Raw genomic sequence first — 23,592 nt, forward strand, 5'->3', positions numbered from 1 at the left:
AAACACAAATTTACAAGAATTGAACATAATTGTTTTTTTCTTTGCCGGTAATCATTCAATGAACCAATAAAATTACTGCTTAATTAAACGTAGGAGATTAATTAAATAAATAACGGGAAAAGAGCTGAAATTTAGAAAGAGTGAAACGACAAATTTGCACCTGGAGACGAGGGAGTGGAAGGAGAGGCGACGGCGCGAGGAGAGAGAGACGAGAAGTGTTTGTTGAATTGAAGAGAGTAAGATGATAAGGAGAGGTGTAATCTGCTGTCGCCGCGGAGGAGGGAGCGCCTGGTGAGGTTGTTGATCAGACGGTGGTGATTTCTCCTCGCAACAGCAACTGATGATGATGAAAATTTGGCGCGAGGTACGAAAGAGCGAAAGTAGAATCTGTTGGAAGCGAGGGAAGTACAAGAGAGAGAACGAAGCAACGCGGCTCGCTCCATTGTTAGAAGAAGGATAGGTACTACGGAGAGAGAGCCTAAAATAGGTAGCTTATCCTTTTAATATCAATGGTCATGGCTATGAAGCTTGGTTAAACGATCATGCTGATTTTGCTCGTGTTTTTCTCGCCGGTGACAGTGCTGGTGGCAATATTGTGCACAACATGGCCGTTCAAGCGAGTTTTGAAGACTTAAATGGGATAAAACTGGCAGGAATTTGTTTGGTTCAGCCATATTTTGGGAGAAATGATGAAGTTGTTGATAAGTGTTGGGTATTTGTATGTCCAAATACAAGTGGGTACAATGATGTGAGAATAAACCCAGCTGCTGACTCTAGGCTAATGAGCCTGAGGTGCCCCAGGGTTCTCGTTTGTGTTGCCGAGAAGGATAATTTGAGAGATAGGGGATTGCTTTATTATGAGACTTTGAAAAATTTTGGTTGGGCTGGAGAAATTGAGATTGTGGAGACAGAAGGAGAGGATCATGTGTTTCAGTTGTTCAATCCAGATTCTGAAAAGGCTGTGGCCTTGATGGATAAATTAGCTTCTTTCCTAAATCAAGATAATGTTTTCTGATGTGATCACCAGGAACTTAGTAATCTGTGTACTCTTAAATTTAATGTTGTTCAGCATCATATTTCTCTATGGTTTCACATTATGGCCATCATTTCTTTTACCAGCAATTTCATATATGTATTAATGTCTATATAAGAACATTCAAATACCCCATTGATGTGTGTATAATTTACAAGTGATATTGTGTACCTTACCATAAGAACAATAAGGAAAGAAAATGAATAGAGTTTAATTGTAGGAGCCATTGTTACTGTTGGATCCAATTCAATGTGATTATCAAATCAAGAACATCACAAGAGCAATTTATGTGGCTTGACAAGCTTGCTTATATCTGCAAGAGAAAACAACCACGGCAAGCATCATTAACAGATGCCGATTAAAAGATTACACTCAGCACTCTGCAAAGAACAAATCCCATGTTTACAATCTTGGCTAACTCTCTCTAAGTTGCAAGAAAATTTCTCAGAAACAACTGTTTCAATTCTGTTCAGTTGGTAACCACACTAAGCTGCTAGCTCATCTGTGCCCTGTCAGCAGCCTAGTAATATCACTAGCAGATTGTTAACCATCATTTCAATAATGTTACCCTGTCTGGAACAAATCACGACTTACCTGAATTTTACTTGCAATTAATAAAATAGCACCATAAATAAAAATCATATTTCACTTTTTTTTTTAAGGCAGTAAAAGTTCGGTAAATAACTCGCAAAACATTTGGGGTCTTTCCAACATTTCAATCATGCTCTTCTAGCTACAAAATGAATTTGTTGAATATATATTTGTTGTTAATTGAGTGATATTATATTCAGTCAAATTTATGGAGGCGAAGAATCTTGTCAATTATTTACAGAAAGCACTAATTAAGTTTATTATCAATCGCATTGACGTTTATATGAGACCGAACTTGAGCAAGATCTTTGTTGGCTGTTGTTAGTAATATTTTATTAGAAAGGCTAATTCAGGCTTGCCAGCGCTCTGCCGACATTTTCTGCTTCAATGGGTTCCACATAGCCATTATCAGAAATCGCCCACGATTTCTCCCCTATGATGATAATATACAAGGATGGCACAATAGAGAGGCTTGTGGGCAATGACATCGTTCCTCCATCATTTGATCCAAAAACAAACGTTGATTCCAAAGACGTTTTGTATTTACCTGAAAAATACTCTATCCGCTCGTCTTTACATTCCGAAAAACCCAAAAGATCAAAACCAAAAACTTCCTCTTGTGGTTTATTTTCACGGTGGAGGCTTCTGCGTCCACACTGCCTTTTCTTCTTCTTACAATAATTACCTCAACAACTTAGTTTCTGAAGCTAACATCTTAGCAGTCTCGGTTGATTATCGGAGAGCCCCGAAGAATCCGGTCCCCTGTGCTCACGACGATTCATGGACTGCAATCAAATGGGTTGCTTCCCATTGTTGAAAAGTCAGAAGCCAATGCCAACTTTGCAACAGCTAGCATGCAAACTTTGGAGAAGCAAAATCAAATTGAATTTGTAAGCCGAAAAGAAAGAATGGAAAAAGGGGATGGATTGAAAATAATAATAATAATTTATTATATTTTCAATTATTTTATTCTTTGCATAGTAATTCATTTCTCCTATAAATAGCTAAGGATTTCATTCATTTGAAATCATCCCAAAATTGTTAAGCTTATAAGTTTCTAAGCTTTTGAGAGAAGTATAGAGAAGTGTGTCCGGGGAATTTATCTTTCCTGCAGAGTGTGAGAGTACTGGGAATATTTGGGTTTCTAGGAAGTGAGATTCGTTACTCAAATATTGTACTCTATTAATTGTTAAATCAACAATTATTCTTCTTGCCTCCGTGGATGTAGGTTTAATTACCGAACCACGTAATTCTTGTGTCTTTTCTTTTTCTATAATTATTTGGTGCGATTGATTCCGCATTCCGCGCACAACACCCCTGTTGATGGGGATGGCCCGGAAGAATGGCGTGAGGCAATGTGGCAATTTGTTTATCCTAGCATGATTGACTGCGATGATCCATTGATTAATCCAGCGGTTGGTTCGAACCTAGCGAGCCAACAGGGATGCGCCAGAATGCTGGTTTTTGTTGCGGAGGAGGATATGCTAAGATATAGGGGATGGTTTTATTGTAAGAAGTTGAAGGAGAGTGGGTGGAAAGGCGATGTGGAGATTGTTGAGTCTCAAGGAGAGTTGCATGCGTTCCATTTGCGCAATCCAGATTGCGAAAATGCTGTGTCTATGCTCAAGAAAACTGCTGCTTTCTTTAGCCACGACAATGCTTGAATTCGAATTTATATGGGTTGTTTTCGCCTCTTGTACTCTTTCTCCAATCTAAAAGCTTATCTTTATTTTGTATTACAGAAACTAATCATCTCGAATCGATTTGTACAAATTTTTATTATGAATTTGAAAAAATATGTATACCTGGTATTTTAATTTATAAGAGAAATATAGTTTAACTAGGTGTTTGATGAAAGTAACTAAATGTTTGATGAAATGCCTCAAAAAAGACATTTGGCTGCAACTACGGAATTTTGAATATTACAAGCAGTCCTTTTGTAACACATGTTCTTGCGCCCTTAGAGTACTACCCAATAAAATATATTATGAACTATATTCAATGTTATTTAATTATATATCTACTTGTACTCCAATGTTCTCTCTCTATCTCTTTTGTTTTTTTTTTGGCTTTTTAATAACTATTTTAATTAATCAAGCTTATGAATAATGAGGATTGAATATTAAAGAGTTTAATTGTATAGGAGCCAATTTGTGAAAAAGAAACTACAGTTTGATTCGATTTAACCTAGCTCTAAATTCACCTTTCATTGTTATTCCGCCGTCTGCAAGATGGATGGATGTACCATGCCCATTATTTCAGAGAACTGACTTAAGCGACCACACTGCAAATGTAATTTGCTACGAGACACAATTATGCATAATTTTTCAACATGTTTCTAGATGTCAAAAGTATCTATCAATAATTGAATGACACTTATCACGTTATCAAAAGCTCTTGTATGTGGAGAGGAATTAATTGAGTTTTGTTTTCATCGCCTCCAACGTTACGTACCCAACGCCAATCGAGTGGGCTCCCCCTACTGTACTCGCACCCATCCCATATTCCCACCCAATATTGGGTTCACGGATTCGAGTTCCATTCTTATGATAGGATTCTTGATATTTTAAGTAAGAATAAACAATTGAATATACACACGTATGTATGTATTATAATATATATATATATATATATATACAAACACTTAAAATTTTTTTACTTCTTGGTAATATTTAAAGATAATATTATATTTATTTAATTGAGATATTTATATTTACGGATAAATAATTAATATTTTTTATTTTTAATTTAAATAATAAAATTTTATTCCTAATACATTAATTAATATATCAACTAAATATATTAAATTAAGAAAAATTTTAGAATACATCAGAAATATCATATCAATTATATAATAATTAAATAATATTACCATGTGTGTATTTATTTAAAAAATATTATATAAATAATAGTTATATTAAATTTAATTATCCGTACAACAATTAATTAATTGTAATACAGATGACTCAATCAAATAAAAACAGTAATTCTGTCCTGCACAGGCCAAATCCTTTCGTTATCATCTTTACAAAAGCAAACGCCCTCCACATTTTGTGCTCTGCTTCTTCTCCATGGATTCCGCCAACGCATCATCAGAAGTCGCCCATGACTTCTCTCCTTTGATAAAAGTACACAAAGACGGCAAAGTAGAAAGGCTTAGGGGCACCGATATCGTTCCCCCATCACTTGATCCCAAAACAAACGTTGATTCCAAAGACGTTGTGTATTCTCCTGAAAATAATTTATCTGCTCGGCTTTACCTCCCGAAAAACACAAATCAAAACCAAAAACTTCCCCTTCTTGTTTATTTTCACGGTGGAGGTTTTTGCATCGAGACTGCTTTTTCACCAACTTACCATAATTACCTCAACGACTTGGTCTCTGAAGCTAACATCATCGCAGTCTCGGTCGACTACCGAAGAGCCCCAGAGCATCCCCTTCCTATCGCTTATGAAGATTCATGGGATGCAGTCAAATGGGTTGCTTCCCATGTTGACGGAAATGGCCCCGAAGATTGGCTCAACCGTAATGCTGATTTTGAGCAAGTGTTTTACTCTGGGGACAGCGCTGGTGCTAATATTGCTCATCACATGGCAATAAGAAACGGTGGAGAAATTATCGACGGCTTTAATGTTGTTGGTATTGTCTTGATTCATCCATACTTTTGGGGTGTTGAACCTGTTGGTTCCGAGCCTACTGATGTTAAAATAAGAGCTGGAACGGAGAGATTTTGGCGATTTACTTGTCCAAGCACAAGCGGGCTCGATGATCCGTGGGTTAATCCGTGTGCCGACGGTTCGAGCCTCGCGAGCCTGGGGTGCGCCAGGGTGCTGGTGTTTGCTGCGGAGAAGGATTTCCTGTGCCCTAGAGGATGGTTTTACTATGAGAAGTTGAAGGAAAGTGGGTGGGGAGGCCATGTAGAGATAGTTGAGTCTAAAGGAGAGCAACATGTGTTCCATTTGATCAATCCCACTTGTGAAAAAGCTGGGTCTATGCTGAAGAAAATTTGTTCTTTCTTCAATCAGGATAAGCCTTGAAACTGAAGAGTTATTTGCTTTGGTTCGGCAAATATTCGGGAGGAAAGATGAATAAGGTAATTATAACTCTACTGTGTGTGTGTGTGATTTTCTTTCCCTTTTTTTTTTCCCTCAGAAGAAATAAGCATCGGTTGATTGCGGCTCAAAATACAAGTGGGATTCTGTGGAATCAGAATTCGGAAAAGGTTTTGGCCTTCTGGAATCATTGATGTATTAATAATTAGATTCATTCGTAAATCAATTAAGACAACTTGATGTATTAGTAGTACTGTTCACGGAGTCCATCGATTTGTCTTTGATTTCGGATCAGAATAGATCCAATATGAGCTCTGTTTCTTTCAATTTTTAGCAACTTCATTCATTTCACTTAGCAAGTTATCCTACTAATCCGGTGATTTGATCATAAAAGATGATCATGATAGCGGTCGGACACAGTTGACTGCCGGTCTTCATAATTGTTTTATTAATTAATAAAAATAAGTTAAGCAAAATTAAAGTATTAAATAAATATGACTTGTATGAATGTCAATAATCTATGATACAAATATGGAGAAATAAATATTTCTGCATGCCAACGTGATGAAGATGAAAATTTACTTTGTCATGTCTGTCTTTCAGAAGAAAAACAAAAATTGTGATTTCTATTGGATGGAGCAAGAAAAAAATTATCAATAATTTTATGTTGGAAATGCCACAATTTCTTTGAAGTCGAAAAATATCTATACAAATATTTGGAGACAGCAGAGTCTAAACGAGAGCCGCATGCAATGCTGTGGCTATGCTCAATCAAGATATGTAATGCTTATGCATAAAATATGCAATAATTTAGTTGTTGATCAGAAGGATAATTTGCTTGCCACTTATTCAAGAGACGTGGAGCCAAGCCAAATCAGTGTTGGTGAGAAATAAAGAGCGTGGTTTAGATAAATCCACAAAGAAGGCATTCCTTACCAAATAAAATTTTCTACTATCTTCAACAAAAACTGATACCATTTTTGAAATTACAGTTTCGGTTATGATAATTCAAAGGATTAAAATCTTGAGAAAACATATTGTGCAACTATGGTACCGTACCACAGTTGCATCCAGCCGTTGGATGCCAGTGGATTCCACCAATCCAAGTGCATCCAACGGTTGGATGCAACTGTGACACGGTACCACAAGTTGCACCGTAGCCTAATCCTAAAATCTTACCAATCCTCATATTATCTTGTCCCAAAAAACAAAAACAAAAACAAAAACAAAAAATTGAAAGAGAGTGGTTTGGCACTTACAAAACTATTACAAGGTGATGTGTCAATAATCAACTCTACTAACTCTTTTAATTTGCTCAATTATTGTTAATTATTTAATTATATATTTCACTCAGGCCGAAACTACATTGCCACATGGGTTTCGTACCCCCTTTTTTTTGTCTTTTTCAAGGTTAATTGTAATGGAGTCCATTTATTTGTTTAAAAGAACAAAAAAGCTAAAGAATTTTATATTTTCACACATTAGTCCTGCATCTAGAAATGTTCAATTACGATGATGTTTTTAGAAGCCACAATCTATTTTAGAAGCACTTTTCAAAGATGCCGACATGAATACAATACTCTGACATCATAGACTTGTCAATTTAGAGAATATAAGTTTTTTTCTTTTTTTATTGCAATATATGTAGAGAAGAGAATGCATAAATTGTTAGAGTTGAAGGAAAAAAAATCCATTTCACTCAAACTAAAAAATAAAAAAATAAAAAATTGGTCATGGCCATGGTTCTGTTTTGCAGCACTTAGCCATTAATCCGACAAGAATGTAACACAATATATATATATATATATATATATATTGTAAGGGTTAAACATGCGTATTTAATTTTTATTATAAATCACTATGCATTTTATAATATGAAAAGCTAATTAATGTGTTTTACACAAAAAATTCTTATTTTTTATTTACTTTTCCTAAAATGATTAATATTAAAAGATAATTAAAATTATTTACAATATAGAAACAAACTAATAAAATAAAATTATTTCTCTTCTTTTTAATTACAAAAAATTAATAAAGAAATATTTAAATTATTTTCAAATAGGGTAATTGTTTAGATTTATTTTTTTACCCTTCTTTAATTCAGTTAATGAAATATTTTAAATGAGTGCTAATGACTATTTAAAATGTTGGGGTGGAATAAAAAAACTCAATTTAGTTAAGTGTGCAATTAAATTTACCCTTTTTATTTAAGGACAAAAATTCAACTAAAAATACAAAATCCTTGTTCAAATGAACAAAAATGATTTTATGAATTGATAAACTCATGATTTACGAATTGATAAACTAACACTTTATTATTATTATTATTAGTAAATTAATATATTTTTCTACATAATCAAATAATTGATAGTATGTTAAATAAATAAAATATTAATTATATATAATATGAAATTAAATTCATTTTCATATTTTGTGCATTTCATCCATTTGAGATAGTAAAATCTCTTGCGTTAGAGAAAAAAAAGGTATAATATCTCTCACATGGGAGGAAATTGGCTGCCATTTTGTTAAATTAAAAAAATCATATATATATATGATATAATTTAAGTCTTTATCCCTGATTTGCTCTTTAGACTTCAAGCGTAGAGAGAACTTCTCATTCATGGCTTCCACTTCATCTTCCCCTCCTGTTACTCTTTCTTTTACTCTCTCTTTGCCCCGCTCTTGCACTTCTCATACCACCAATAAGATTGAAAACCTTGTAGAATACTCCTATATCCCTGAATCAGCCCAAATCAGTGAGTCCTCCTACCCTCTTATTAGCCCTTATCAGTTGTACAAACGACCTAGCTCCTTTACCCACAGTATCCGCACCCTCATCTCTGCCAGACGCCCTCACCCTAAATAATATATCCAGTCTTCCCGCCTGGATCAATGTGCTCTTCAAGCTACCTCTACTGAGCAATATGTCACTCTGGAGATTCCCTCCGAGTTGCTCACCAACTGGAAACGAGAAGGTTATACTCATCTTCATCTTGGAGGCATCAGATTAATCCTTACCCTTCACGGGAGAAAAGGATTACCGGTTACAGCTCACCTTGCTATGCTTAATGTTGAGTGTTAGAAAATGCATATTTATAAAGGAGAAAACCATCATTTTACATTTCAAGTCTTACTAACAACCCTTACTTTTATGTATTTAACCTTCTTGTGATTTAATTACATGTGTTTTATTTTAATTAAGTATTTTATGTATTTTAGGGGCATCATAGTCATTTCACAATAAACGAGAAATCAGATGGCAAAACGGACATCACTTTTGAACTCAGGACGGTCGAAAACCTTAGGATGAGCATAAAAGGAAAAATGGCACTGTTCACTTGTACGGTACTATTCACGTGTATGGTACTGTATACGTTACTGTTCACGACACTGTTCACATAAACGGATGATGACGTGGCATTGACCGATGATGTGGCATTGACTGATGAGGTGTCACGATCCTGTTGGACTAAAATTCTTATGTACTGTTGATGGTGACGTGGCAGCATATCAGTGGACGAAAAATCTCGCGTACGGTGCATGCATCACACAGGATTATTTTCAACCAAACCGCGTTACTGTTCATCCGGGTCAAACCGTGTTACTGTTCATCCGCGTGGTCAAACCGTGGACTGTTGACTGATGACGTGGCACAATCCTGAGCGTCCAAACTGTTTTTAATCCGATGGCCATGATTTACTCCATGTATCTATAAAAAGGGGGCCTCCCCCCCCCCTAATTTGATATCTCTGAATCCATTTTTGGGATCCATTTTCTGTAATTCCCTCTCCATCTTGTATTTTCTTCGTATTTTAATAAATTTCGATTTTGCCCCTAGTTCAATTATGAGTGGCTAATTTTCTTTCAAGCTTGGGTTGAAGGTGAAGTCTCAACATGTGTCATGGGCTTTATTTGGTAAATTTATTTTCTCTTCCCCTCTAGTTTTTGTGGATGTTTTGACTTTTCATCGACAAATAATACTAATCTTGTCTAGTACCGCCTTGGTTTCACCGGCCCTCTGGTACAAGGTTATTATTATTTGGCACGATAAGCCCTTAGCACCATATTGATTAGAGCGTGGTTCATGAGGTGTGGATTCCCCCCTCATGATTTAATTGGCATTAATAAGGAATATTTAGCCCATGATGCATGTTGATACGGATCCAGATACCCAAGTACGTCAATTTAATAGATTTTCTCTTCAATTTATTCTCTCCATTGCAATTCCAATTTTAGAATTTATTCTCGCCATTTTAATTTAAGTATTAGCATATTCCAAATCATTTCCACCATAAATCCAACTACCCATTTACAAAATTAATTCTATATATAATTAAAATCCACCTCCTCGTGGGATCGACACTCGTCACCATTAGTCTATACTACAATAGATTCGTGCGCTTGGGAGTACATTAAAATTTGCACAACAAGTTTTTGGCGCCGTTGCCGGGGAGGTAAGTAATTTTAATTCATAGAATTAATTTTTGTGAATAACTTCTTTTATTTGTTTTCTTGTATTTTTTTTAATTATTAAAAAAAAAAGAAAAAAAAGTGAATCTACATTTAAAGGTTAGTATTTCTTTCCTTTTTCTCTTCTTTAAAATTCTGTAATTTAATTTTCAATTTATTTTTCTTTGTAATTTTTTTTTGTTTATCTTATTAATTTATTTTTAGTTAATTTATTTCACATATTTGTTTTTGTGTATTTTTATAGTAAGGTTGTAATAGCGCAATAAGGTTAGTATCGTAATTTCTCCCTCTTCTTTATTTTTATTTGTTTTGTTCCCATCTTTATTTTCTTTTTATTTGTTTTGCATGCATGGTCGTAGGTCATTATTACCTAATCTTGAACCTATAGACCTTGAATTAGAAAAAACACTTCGCACACAAAAGCACATTAAAAATAAATTTGAAATGGATTTGCAACCACAAGAGAGGCCATTTAAGGACTACTTCAGTCCTTTAGCTAATTTGAGCACATCATGCATAAGATACCCTAATGTAGCTGCTAGGAGCTTTGAACTAAAACCTAGTGTGCTAAATTGTCTCCCCACATTTTATGGCCTAGAAAATGAGGATCCATATAATCATCTGAACGATTTTCATGCCATTTGTCAAACTTTTAAATATGAAAATTTTTCAGACGATGATGTTAAACTTAGACTATTCCCATTTTCTTTAAAGGATAGAGCTCGTTCATGGTTAAATAATTTACCTGCCAATAGCATTTCATCATGGGAACAAATGGTTACAAAATTTTTAAATAAATATTTCCCAGTGCATAAAACCAACGCTATTCGCAGGGAAATCTCGGAGTTTACCCAGAGAGAGGACGAGCAGTTTTTTGAAACATGGGAGCGATTCAATGGGCTACTCTTGAAGTGTCCACATCATGGGTACGAGAAATGGCACCAATGCCAATACTTTTTGGAGGGATTATTGCCGAATGTGCAAGAATGGCTAATGGCAACAAGTGGAGGAGAGCTAATGTCAAAAAGTGCGTCAGAAATTTGGGAATTCTTCCAGCGACAAGCGGACAATTCCCAACAACGGAGTCGATCACTCAGGAATACTAGAAGGATTAAAGGAGTGAATGAGGTTCACATTGGCGAGTCAACTTCAGGAATCAAAGAAGTCAAGGAGATGGTTGAAGGTCTTGCTCGACAAATAGCATCATTATCGACTGCTAAATCAACAGAACCACATGACCATGACTCATACTCAGATCAAGCCAATGCCATAGGTGTAATGAGAAAGCCATCAAATTACAACCCATACTCGAACACATATAACCCTGGATGGAGAGATCACCCCAATTTTTCATGGTCTCAAGGATTCCAACAGAATGGACCAGCAGCTCCAGCTCCACCAATGCAACAAATTTCTCAAACTTCTCAAGCCTCTCAGCCACCATTTAGACCATACAATCAGAACCAGAATTACTCTCAGCCCAGACCATGGGAGGATTCATTCCAGAATCTTAAGAATCTTACTCACTCCACGATTGAGCAACAGAACCGCACCATTGATGAACTACGAAATGAGTTGAGAGCAGGCTTCAACTCACAAGCTCAATCAGTTTCAAGCCTCGAGAAGATGGTGGGACAACTTGCTTCTTCAGTTCAGACCTTGGCAATGACCGTTGAGAAAGGTAAGTTTCCAAGTCAACCAGTGCCTAACCCTAAAGGAGTGCATGAAGCAAGTACCAGTTCACCACAGCAGCATGGAGAAGTCAAAGCAGTAATGACCTTGCGAAAAGGAAAAGAAGTCGACAACAAAGTGGAGATGCCGGTGACAAAAGAAAATCAAATTGTACCTGTGAATGTTGAGGACTCACCACCGGAGGAGAGAGAAGAAGCCAACCCACGAGAATACGTTCCCAAAGCTCCATTTCCTCAGAGGTTAGCGAAAGGAAAAAAGGGAAAATCTACAGGTGAGATTCTCGAAATCTTCAAACAGGTAAGTGTTAACATCCCTTTACTTGATGCTATAAAGCAAGTTCCATCTTATGCCAAGTTTCTTAAAGATTTGTGTACTAAAAAGAGAAACATGCATGTTCAAAAGAAGGCATTTTTAACAGAAAACGTTAGTTCTATACTCCAACATAAAATTCCTTTAAAATGCAAAGACCCAGGCTCCCCCACTATCTCATGTAGTATAGGGAACCACACAATTGAGAATGCTTTGTTGGATTTAGGAGCTAGTGTAAATCTTTTGCCTTACTCTGTATTCGTGAAACTTGGACTGGGAGAATTACACCCAACTCCAGTGGTGTTACAACTTGCAGATCGGTCCACAAAAATACCTCGTGGTATTGTGGAGGACGTGCTTATCCAGGTAGACAAATTTTATTTTCCTGTTGACTTCATTGTAATTGACACTCAACCAATACAGGATTCAAGGAAGCACATCCCCATTATTCTAGGCCGACCTTTCTTGGCAACTGCGGATGCTCACATTCAATGTAGAACTGGAAATATGCAGTTGTCCTTCGGCAACATGACTATGGAGCTGAACATCTTCAACATTGCCAAACAACCTCACAGTGTAGATGATGGAATTGTTGATGTGGATTTAATCGAAGCATTAGTTGATGACACTTTTCTTTCAAACCTTAGTGATGATCCTTTACAAACATGTTTAACTCACTTTGGTTTTGATTTTGATATTGACAGATCGGTTGATGAGGTCAACGCCCTGCTTGACTCAGCACCATCTATGGACACTAATAAATGGAAGTCAAGAGTTGAGCAACTAGCACCATCAGAGAAGCAACTCATTCCATCATCAGAATCACCACCGAAACTCGAGCTCAAACCATTGCCCAACACTTTGGAATATGCATTTTTGGGAGAAGAAAGCACTCTCCCGGTAATCATCTCATCATCCCTCAATGACGAACAAAAAGGTAAGTCGTTAGATGTTTTGAAAGAGCACAGAGGGGCATTAGGATGGACCATAGCGGACATAAAAGGTATAAATCCAGTAGACTGCATGCATTACATTCACCTTGATGAAAATGCTAAATCTACTAGGGAAATGCAACGTCGGTTAAATCCTAATATGAAAGAAGTGGTTAGAACTGAAGTCCTTAAGCTATTAGATGCAGGTATCATTTACCCCATTTCTGATAGTTCATGGGTCAGTCCTGTACAAGTTGTCCCCAAAAAGTCAGGAGTCACAGTAGTTACGAATGCCGATAATGAATTGATACCAACTAGAGTAACTACAGGATGGCGTGTATGCATTGATTATAGAAAATTGAATTCTGTCACACGTAAAGATCATTTTCCTTTACCATTTATCGATCAAATGCTTGATAGATTAGCAGGCCACGAATTTTATTGCTTTCTAGATGGTTACTCAGGATATAATCAGATTCCCATAGCACCAAAAGATCAAGAGAAAACTACTTTCACTTGCCCTTTTGGCACATTTGCATATAGGAGAATGTCATTTGGATTATGTAATGCACCTGCTACATTTCAACGATGCATGTTGAGCATTTTTTCTGATATGGTTGAACGATTCCTTGAAGTCTTTATGGATGACTTTTCTATCTTTGGCAACTCGTTTGATCAATGTTTACATCATCTAACACTAGTTCTGCAGAGATGTATCGAGAAGAACTTGATCTTAAATTGGGAGAAATGTCATTTTATGGTAAAACAAGGTATTGTTCTCGGTCACATCATTTCGAGCAAAGGTATTGAGGTTGACAAAGTCAAGGTGGATCTCATTTCTAATCTTCCTTCACCCAAAACAGTCAGAGAAGTAAGATCTTTCCTTGGGCATGCTGGTTTCTATAGACGTTTCATTAAAGATTTTAGCAAAGTTTCTAGACCCTTATGCAATTTACTTGCTAAGGATGTACCTTTTATCTTTAATGATTCATGTCTCATGGCGTTTGAAAAATTAAAACAGTTGTTGACATCATCACCCATCATTCAGGCCCCGAACTGGAGCTTACCATTTGAACTCATGTGTGATGCATCTGATTATGCAGTAGGAGCAGTATTAGGACAAAGAGTTGATCGAATTCCCTATGTTATTTACTATGCTAGTATGACATTGAATGATGCACAGTTGAACTATTCAACTACTGAAAAAGAAATGCTAGCAGTAGTGTTTGCATTAGAAAAATTTCGATCTTATCTCATTGGTTGTAAAATAATCGTGTTCACAGATCATGCTGCTCTTAAATATCTTCTCACAAAGAAAGATGCAAAAGCCAGACTAATTCGTTGGGTGTTACTTTTGCAGGAATTTGACTTGGAATTCAAAGATAAAAAAGGGATAGAAAATGTTGTGGCGGACCACCTCTCTCGTCTCCATTTTGACACAATTATAGAACAATTACCATTAAATGAGTCATTTCCAGATGAACAATTAATGAATGTGGAAGTATTACCTTGGTATGCTGATATAGTTAATTATCTTGTTACAGGTAAACTTCCAGAGCATTGGACCAAGCAAGACAAGGCTAAATTCTTTGCAGAGATAAAGAATTTCTTTTGGGATGACCCGTATTTGTTCAAGTATTGTGCGGATCAAATTGTTAGACGATGTGTCCCAGAAAGTGAAATTCAGAATATCCTTTCATTCTGCCATGAACAAGCTTGTGGAGGCCATTTCAGTGCTAAGAAGACAGCGACTAAAGTTTTACAATGTGGTTTCTATTGGCCATCTATATTTCGAGACGCTTACACTTTCTGTTCTTCATGTGATAGGTGTCAACGAATGGGAAGCATTACACGAATGAACATGATGCCACTAAATCCAATTTTAGTGGTTGAGATTTTTGACGTATGGGGTATCGACTTCATGGGACCCTTTCCCCCTTCTTTTGGCCATCAATACATATTGGTTGCTGTTGACTACGTATCAAAATGGGTAGAAGCAATTCCATGTAGGACCAATGATCACAAGGTGGTGATAGCATTTTTGAAAAGCAACATTGTTTCACGCTTTGGATTCCCTCGAGCAATAATCAGTGATGGTGGTGCCCACTTTTGTAACAAAGCATTCAAAGCTCTTTTGACAAAGTATTCAATCACACACAAAATGGCGACCCCGTATCATCCGCAAACCAGTGGCCAAGTTGAGATCTCCAATCGAGAAATAAAGCACATATTAGAAAAAACGGTGAGGCCAGACAGAAAAGATTGGTCATTAAGACTTGATGATGCATTATGGGCATATAGAACGGCTTTCAAGACCCCGATTGGGATGTCACCCTACAGGCTAGTGTATGGAAAAGCTTGCCACCTACCTGTGGAACTCGAGCATCGTGCGTATTGGGCCATCAAGAAATTCAATTTTGACATGCAGCAAGCCAGCTCAGAAAGAAGATTACAGCTGGCAGAACTTGAAGAAATTCGCAATGATGCATACGAAAATGCCAAGATTTACAAGCAACGAATGAAAGTCTTCCATGATAAGCAAATTATGAGAAAATCGTTCACTCCAGGTCAGAAAGTGCTTTTGTTCAATTCTCGCTTGCACCTATTCCCAGGTAAGTTACGCTCTCGTTGGTCTGGTCCCTTTATTGTTCATACTGTTTTTCCACATGGGGCAATTGAAATTAAGGACCCAAAGAACGGTGTCACGTTTAAAGTTAATGGTCAAAGATTAAAGCCATATCTAGAATACCAACCACGTGGAGAAGACACCGAAATAAATTTGAGTGACCCACCAGATTTGAATTGATTTTTTTTTCTTTCTTTCTTTTCGTTGATTTGATTTTGTTTTCTTTCTTTATATTATTCTTTTGCTAATTGAAATTGTTTTTGCATAAGTGTGTTTATTTTACAATTAAGTTTTCTCTTATCATTGTTAATCATGAGTCTCATACTTAGACCGTTCCTCCTGAACATTCTTAAACCACTTCAACGTGTCAAAACTCATCTCAAAAGGCAGATTCAATTTTGTAAAACACAACGCATTTGGGCTCTACAACCACCAGAGTTAGTAGCCTATGTTGAGGGTTTAGAAAGCCAACTCAGAGACATTGAGAGAAGTGTTTACGACATCCAGTTGGAGCTTGAGGTAAATTCAATAAGAGGACGATTTTAATTTTCTTTGTGTGTTTTAATTTGTTTTTCTGTTTGTGTGCTTTAGTTTGTTACCCCGGTGAAGTGGCGGATAACGGTACTCCGTGACAATCAAGTCGGTTACTTCAGTTTCCCATAATAACTGATATTCTGAGGCGAAAGTATGGACAGAAACGAGATTCTAGCGAAGCTTCACAAGCGATTCCCTTCACTTCCTCAGAATGCCCTCCTTACGATCTATAAAGCTCGGTCCGAACGCATGCGATTACTCATGAGGAATAACATACCTGCTGACATCCGTTGGTTAATCGAGGCTAAAGTACGATCGGCAGGTGAGTTACCTCCAAAATTTATTGCATACATGCCTGGTTGTGGTAAAGGAAATTATGCAAGAAAACGACGAGCTCGAAGAATTTCTGTTGCTTGTCATAAGTGTGCCAGAATGAGTTGCAATAAAAACCCATGTTCTTTAGGAATGGTGTCTGATAACAGGGAAGATAAGATTCAATTCATTAGGGATGGCTTGAATAAGGAGTCATTGGATGATATCCTTTTGTCTCTTGAAACGCATCCCAGTGGATATGTGCAAGGAGCGATTCTCCAGTTATGGCCATTATTCCAGAAAGAGCATGCACGATATAGTCTCGGGAATCTGACTATAAACGACCCTGTTTGCCAGTTTATAAGAAAACTGGATATGAAGCCTATCCTCGACCCATAGAGGGCGTTCAAGCCGTTTCTGGACGTAAAACCAGAGGAAGATGTGAGCCACAGTCGCAACTACCTGTAAATATCCTTTTACTTTATTGTTATTTTATTTCACTATTGTCTTATTGTTTGCATTATTGTCTTTAATAATTTTATTACTGTTTGCTTTTTCCTTTTTACTGTTTTCTTTTTGACTTGCGAGCCACGTGCTTTACGCGTTATCTGACACTGACATATTACCTCATACACAACCATGACCCACTATCACCAAGACTCTTAAATGTGATTTCTTTTTTGTCAAGCACTCACAAATTGTTTTTGAGAAGTATCACAATGTCAGCTACTCCCAATAGACAATTCAAGAACATTTGTGTGCTTTCTGGATTTACATATGGCAAACATAAAGAGTTCGTTGAGGCAGCCATAGATCTTGGTCGACGTATAGCAAAGAGAAAATTACACTTGGTGTATGGAGGAGGTAACCGAGGGTTATCAAAAATGGTCTCAGAAGCAGCTTTTATCAGAGGAAGTCAAGTGTTAGGCATCATCCCAAGAGTCCTAAAACCATTGGGCAGTTCGTCTGATTCATCAACTGGAGAAGAGTTAGTCGTCTCAGGTATGCAAGAAAGAATAACTGAAATGCTTAATCATGCTGATGCTTTTATTTTCCTTCCAGGAGATCTTGCAACACTAGAGGCACTTATCACGCTAGCATCTTGGGCCCATCTGCACATCCACCAAAAACCCATCGGTTTGTTAAATGTCAATAACTTTTATGATGGCTTTATCGCATTTCTTAACCATGCAATAAAAAACTATTTCATTCCTTCTAATGTGAAAAAACTTTTTATTTGTGCTCACACTGCTAATGAGCTACTTGATCTGTTACAAGCTTATAAACCGGAGCTAGACCCCTGGACCTTTGTGTTGGAGCGCCCAAATAATGATGGTAACAGTAGCCGCAGTAAGAAGTACAAATTAGATTTAACTCTCCGCTTGTAAATATTGTTTTCTGTGTTGCACCACCCAGGTGATGTCTTCTAAACTCTACTTCTTTCATTTCAAATATTGAGGACAATGTTTCGTTCTGGTTGGGGGGAGGGAATAGTCGACAATTGTGGAATTTTGGTTAAGTTTTTACTAATTTTTGTTGTAGAAACTAACTGTTGCTAACTTTTTGTGTCGAAGATGGCTGAATATGGAGTGTAGTGACTCTAGAAACGCATCTTCATCGTAAAAAAAAAAAATTAATTAAAAAACTAAAAAAAATTTCAGACATTTTCTTTTTCTTTATTATATGTTTATGTTTATTTTTCTTCTTTTTAATTTCTCCTCTATCAATATACATTTTCCAACTTTTGAGTCGAAGATGGCTGAATATGGAGTGTAGTTCCTCTAGAAACGCATCTTCTTTAAAAAATAAAAAAAAAAAATATTTTCGTTTTCTATCATTTTACATGTAACTTTTCTAATTAGTTTTTATGCATCATTTTCACATTTCTGCATGCATATTTTCCTTTCATGTTTAGAATAGGATGGGGGGTAGAATGTTGTTTAAAAAAAAAAAAAAAATTTTGTGTGATTTGTTTTAACATTGGATGACATGATTAATTTCAAATTTTAGTATTTGTATTATCTTTGGTCTTAAGTGATGTTACATTATGTTTGCTACTCTACATGTTGATGTCGGAGACAAATATGAGTTGCTTGAAGGAATGAACATGTCATAATAAGTACCAAGTGAGTTTTTGAGCCTATTATTTTTCTTGGAGAATAACCCTTTTGCCCACTCTTTATACAGCTTAGCAGTTTATTATTTTATACACGATCTCTAGATTTCTTTTGAGTTAACCCTTAATAAAAAGAAAAAAAAAGAGAAAAAAAAAAGTGTGTTGCTACATTTGGAGGCCCATCTAACTAGTAGATATGGAAGGTTATTTAGAGCCCTAAAAGACGATGGAAAGGCCATCTTTGATCCGTTTGAGCCTTTCTAGCCATCCCTTTTATTAAATATCCATAGTTAACCCTTTTGAGCCTTTAAAAAAAAAAAAAAACATTTTCTTTGTCAACTTATCATCTTGATCCACTCCGATTTGGAGTATTACCCGATGTCTTATAAGTTCCATCACCTATTTATGTTTGAGAAAATGTAAATAATTATGTTGTTCAGTGAAGTTATGCCAAAAAAAAAAAAACAAAAACAAAAGTTGTTGTTTCAAAAGAATAAAAATAACAATAATAGGTGAAATCCACCTTGCAACTTCCAAAAAAAAAAAAAAAAAAAAAATTCTCTGCATTTTTCTCAAACATACACTTTGTTTTCTCTATTTCCTTTCTTTGTTAACCATGTCCCTAGCCTACGTTACATCCTAATAAAAGTCCTTCTTGATTTTAGGGAACTATAATCTGAAGTAGAAGCTAGTTATATGGGCTAAAAAGATGTAGTGGTGCATATAAAAAAAAAATAAATAAATAAATTGGGTTGACTAACAGTTTTTATTTGACTTGAGATCGTATTATTTTTAAGCTGAGGGCATATTTATTTCATCTTGGCGAGAGCATGTGATATCACTTCTTCATTATTTTCTCTCAATTATCATTCATTGGAGTGACTATTTTTATTGGGTTTAATTTCTTTGTGAGAGTGTCACTACTTCCAGTGAGATTTTGGGGTTTGACATGTCATTCTTGAAAGTAGCTATAACAAAGTCTACTGGGCTGATTCATGTGGATGGTTGATGTGGCTGTGATGTTACTTTAGACTGGAGATAATGCTTATACTTTTATTTGATTGCTATCATTAATCTGATTGAATAAACACGAGTGTTTCTAAATTTAAAAAAAAAAATCATTTTGAATTTGAATTTTATTTTCGCTTCATTTGCTAGGGACTAGCAATAAGCTGGTTGGGGGGTGTGTGGAGTGTTAGAAAATGCATATTTATAAAGGAGAAAACCATCATTTTACATTTCAAGTCTTACTAACAACCCTTACTTTTATGTATTTAACCTTCTTGTGATTTAATTACATGTGTTTTATTTTAATTAAGTATTTTATGTATTTTAGGGGCATCATAGTCATTTCACAATAAACGAGAAATCAGATGGCAAAACGGACATCACTTTTGAACTCAGGACGGTCGAAAACCTTAGGATGAGCATAAAAGGAAAAATGGCACTGTTCACTTGTACGGTACTATTCACGTGTATGGTACTGTATACGTTACTGTTCACGACACTGTTCACATAAACGGATGATGACGTGGCATTGACCGATGATGTGGCATTGACTGATGAGGTGTCACGATCCTGTTGGACTAAAATTCTTATGTACTGTTGATGGTGACGTGGCAGCATATCAGTGGACGAAAAATCTCGCGTACGGTGCATGCATCACACAGGATTATTTTCAACCAAACCGCGTTACTGTTCATCCGGGTCAAACCGTGTTACTGTTCATCCGCGTGGTCAAACCGTGGACTGTTGACTGATGACGTGGCGCAATCCTGAGCGTCCAAACTGTTTTTAATCCGATGGCTATGATTTACTCCATGTATCTATAAAAAGGGGGCCTCCCCCCCCCTAATTTGATATCTCTGAATCCATTTTTGGGATCCATTTTCTGTAATTCCCTCTCCATCTTGTATTTTCTTCGTATTTTAATAAATTTCGATTTTGCCCCTAGTTCAATTATGAGTGGCTAATTTTCTTTCAAGCTTGGGTTGAAGGTGAAGTCTCAACATGTGTCATGGGCTTTATTTGGTAAATTTATTTTCTCTTCCCCTCTAGTTTTTGTGGATGTTTTGACTTTTCGTCGACAAATAATACTAATCTTGTCTAGTACCGCCTTGGTTTCACCGGCCCTCTGGTACAAGGTTATTATTATTTGGCACGATAAGCCCTTAGCACCATATTGATTAGAGCGTGGTTCATGAGGTGTGGATTCCCCCCTCATGATTTAATTGGCATTAATAAGGAATATTTAGCCCATGATGCATGTTGATACGGATCCAGATACCCAAGTACGTCAATTTAATAGATTTTCTCTTCAATTTATTCTCTCCATTGCAATTCCAATTTTAGAATTTATTCTCGCCATTTTAATTTAAGTATTAGCATATTCCAAATCATTTCCACCATAAATCCAACTACCCATTTACAAAATTAATTCTATATATAATTAAAATCCACCTCCTCGTGGGATCGACACTCGTCACCATTAGTCTATACTACAATAGATTCGTGCGCTTGCGAGTACATTAAAATTTGCACAACACTTAATACCCGGTTTAAACAGTACCAAGATGCTGTTATTGGCACTGTCCTCACAACTCTCCATGCCGGCAGTGTTTTACTCACCTTTTATCCCAACTTTAATCTTTCCCTTCAAGACCCCAATTTGCCTACAACCTTGAAAGCCCAAGTTCAGATCCAAGGTGTTGAACAAATTTCTTCTGCCAAAATTGCCACCTTACACCATCAATTGGTCTATAGGCTTCAAAATCATGCCTTAGATCTACCCACTCCTGAACATCATTCTGATATCCTCATGGTCTTAGCCGAATCTGACCAGATCCCAACCATAATCCAGATCCCCAAACAAATTCCCCGTCATGAGCTCATCAAGCTTATGCCGCTTGAATGGATCTCTAACTATGAACAGTTCCATAACAATACAGCTCCAATTCAGACCTCTGAAAGCATGTTTGAAAGACGCCAAGATGGAACAGTCCGAATGACTTTTAAACCACCTCCAAGTGCTCCACAAGAGCCTCCTCAGCTCTCATTTACCTATTCTTCAATGATCACAGCGGTTCAGACAGCCCATGAAGATCTGCCCATTACAGGGTTCAATTATGAAGGTTACCCTGTTTATCCAGCCAAGCACAATGGCCATTTCCTATGGGATGCCCCTGGCTCAGGCATGTGTGACCCAAATTGTCTCTGCTGGGATGATTGGGAAAAAGATAACGATTATGCCACCACAAGGAAAAAGAAACCCAAAAAGAAAAAACCTCCAGTTTCCTGCCACCACTATGATCCCAAACCACCACAAGATCCTCCACCTCCATCAGCTCCATTACCCTTTTACCAAAAAGAACTCAAATGGATTACAAAGCATTGCAAATCTGATACTCCATCACCACTTTTACTTTCAACACCCCCACTGGCTTGTATGATGTTTTCATCTACTTCTTCAGACTATTCTTCCTCTTTTCCCCCTTTAGATACTCATACAGATTCCCAACGCAATGTTGTGTCCAAACCCTTTATTTCTTCACCAATTACCTCATCCGGTCACCTAGAACCTCCCAAACCTTTTGAATCAGTCCTCAACTGGCAAACCCAAAATGCCAGAGTACAGAATGATACTTTGGTGAATATCAATTCCAAAGTTAAGAAAATCAGTTTACAAACTGAACAACTTGAGACAAAAGTTGACTCCATCTCTGCACAGATGCAGCAGATCCACTAAAATCTCCAGTCCAGAATTGCTCAACTCGATTATGAGTTACGAGCTATGCTTGCCCAGCGCTATTATGGCCCAGAATTTGATAAAAAAGATAAGGAGATCAGACGTTTAAAAGCTGAGCTTGACCAGATTGAATCTGCAAAATAGCGACCTACCATTTTCACCACATCACCTTATATTCCTTCCATTGGCCCAACTTACCACTCTTTTGCCTCTATGCTTTCCCCCATCAGACAATATGATCCTTCTAAGTTATTTGGCATGACTCATACTCTTTTTCGGGATAATCCCTTACCACCACCACCTAAACCTAAACCAAAGCCTAAATCTCAACCGCGACCCGTCACATTCCATCCCTCATCCATTACCATCCCTGGCCAACATTCTCCTGGTCCTACTCCAGCATCGTCACCAGTACCTCCACCACCAACTGAATCCCAACCACCTTCTCAATCCAAGGATAAACAACCCATGCACCAGTTTAGTGCCCATACAGTCGCCCACTTTTCTACCACAGATGACCAAACTTCTGATTCCAATCTAGCTGTTTCTGATAGCCATACTGAGACTGACACAGAATCTTCAGTATCCACTAGTGATTCTGAAAAGTCCTATGCTGATATCACCAGAATCTTGATGGCCCAACCTGATCCACCTCCTCAAGGCCAAACCTCTCATACAGAACCATATGTTGACATTCCCTCCGAGGTTGAGGAAGAAATGCCTGAATCTTCAGCCACACATCAACCTCCTCCAGCTCAAACCCAGACCGGTTCCACCAGTCAAAAATCATCGAATGGTCTCTGGTTCACATTTGATGATCTTCCATCTCATAAATGGCGTGATTGCCTTAATGAAATGTCTACCTGGATTGACCTCCAAATGTTACGTCCAGGAGCCACAACCCAATTAGTCCTTCGAGAATTTGCTACTCGTTTTACGGGTGCTCTAAGAGATTGGTTTGATTCTTTAGGCCGATATCGCCAATTACAGTTTGTTGATCTACCAGAAGTCTCAAGTGCCCTTGTGGTTCTCCATGATCAATTCCTTGGAGACCCCTCTGCAGTCTTTGAAGCTGCACGACGAGACTATCTCAACATGAAATGCTGTTCCCTTAATGCTAAGGATATTGATTTCCATTACAAACGCATGTCCCTGCTGTTCTATAAGCTTAATGGAT

General features: G+C 37.0%; 4 protein-coding genes and 1 non-coding gene across 16 annotated transcripts in view; 3 read left to right on the forward strand and 2 right to left on the reverse strand.

Annotated features, from left to right (window-relative positions):
- LOC102609686 (presequence protease 2, chloroplastic/mitochondrial) overlaps positions 1–475 on the reverse strand; it is a 101,564-nt gene extending 101,089 nt beyond the window's left edge. For 8 of the 11 annotated variants that reach the window (XM_052431985.1, XM_052431989.1, XM_052431986.1 and 5 more), the window contains exon 1: positions 161–474. In XM_052431985.1, the coding sequence (XP_052287945.1) occupies positions 161–443 (283 nt within the window). In that variant the 5' untranslated portion in view covers positions 444–474. Of the gene's footprint in view, positions 1–160 lie in introns of all 11 variants that reach the window. The other 3 variants (XM_052431992.1, XM_052431984.1, XM_052431980.1) reach the window with 3 other exon arrangements.
- Positions 1–23,592, forward strand: part of LOC127898589 (probable carboxylesterase 12) — a 117,081-nt gene that overhangs the window by 49,055 nt on the left and 44,434 nt on the right. Inside the window, exon 3 of one of the 2 annotated variants that reach the window (XM_052432001.1) lies at positions 5,760–6,003. The exons of the other annotated variant lie outside the window; for it this stretch is intronic. The gene's annotated coding sequence lies outside the window, so the exon portion shown is untranslated. Of the gene's footprint in view, positions 1–5,759; positions 6,004–23,592 lie in introns of those variants that run through there. 2 annotated transcript variants of the gene reach the window in all.
- Positions 605–1,015, forward strand: LOC102622698 (probable carboxylesterase 2). Its single transcript, XM_052432088.1, has one exon. It carries the CDS (start codon positions 605–607, stop codon positions 1,013–1,015), a length of 411 nt encoding a protein of 136 aa, XP_052288048.1.
- On the forward strand, positions 4,597–6,003 carry LOC127899092 (probable carboxylesterase 12). Its single transcript, XM_052431999.1, has one exon. The coding sequence runs from the start codon at positions 4,696–4,698 to the stop codon at positions 5,659–5,661; it is 966 nt and encodes a 321-aa protein (XP_052287959.1). The 5' UTR covers positions 4,597–4,695; the 3' UTR covers positions 5,662–6,003.
- On the reverse strand, positions 10,975–11,078 carry LOC127899508 (small nucleolar RNA R71). Its single transcript, XR_008051385.1, has one exon. It is a non-coding gene; the product is annotated as a small nucleolar RNA R71 (small nucleolar RNA).

The sequence above is a fragment of the Citrus sinensis genome, chromosome 8 (genome assembly GCF_022201045.2).
Source record: "Citrus sinensis cultivar Valencia sweet orange chromosome 8, DVS_A1.0, whole genome shotgun sequence".
NCBI classification, from domain to species: Eukaryota; Viridiplantae; Streptophyta; class Magnoliopsida; order Sapindales; family Rutaceae; genus Citrus; species Citrus sinensis.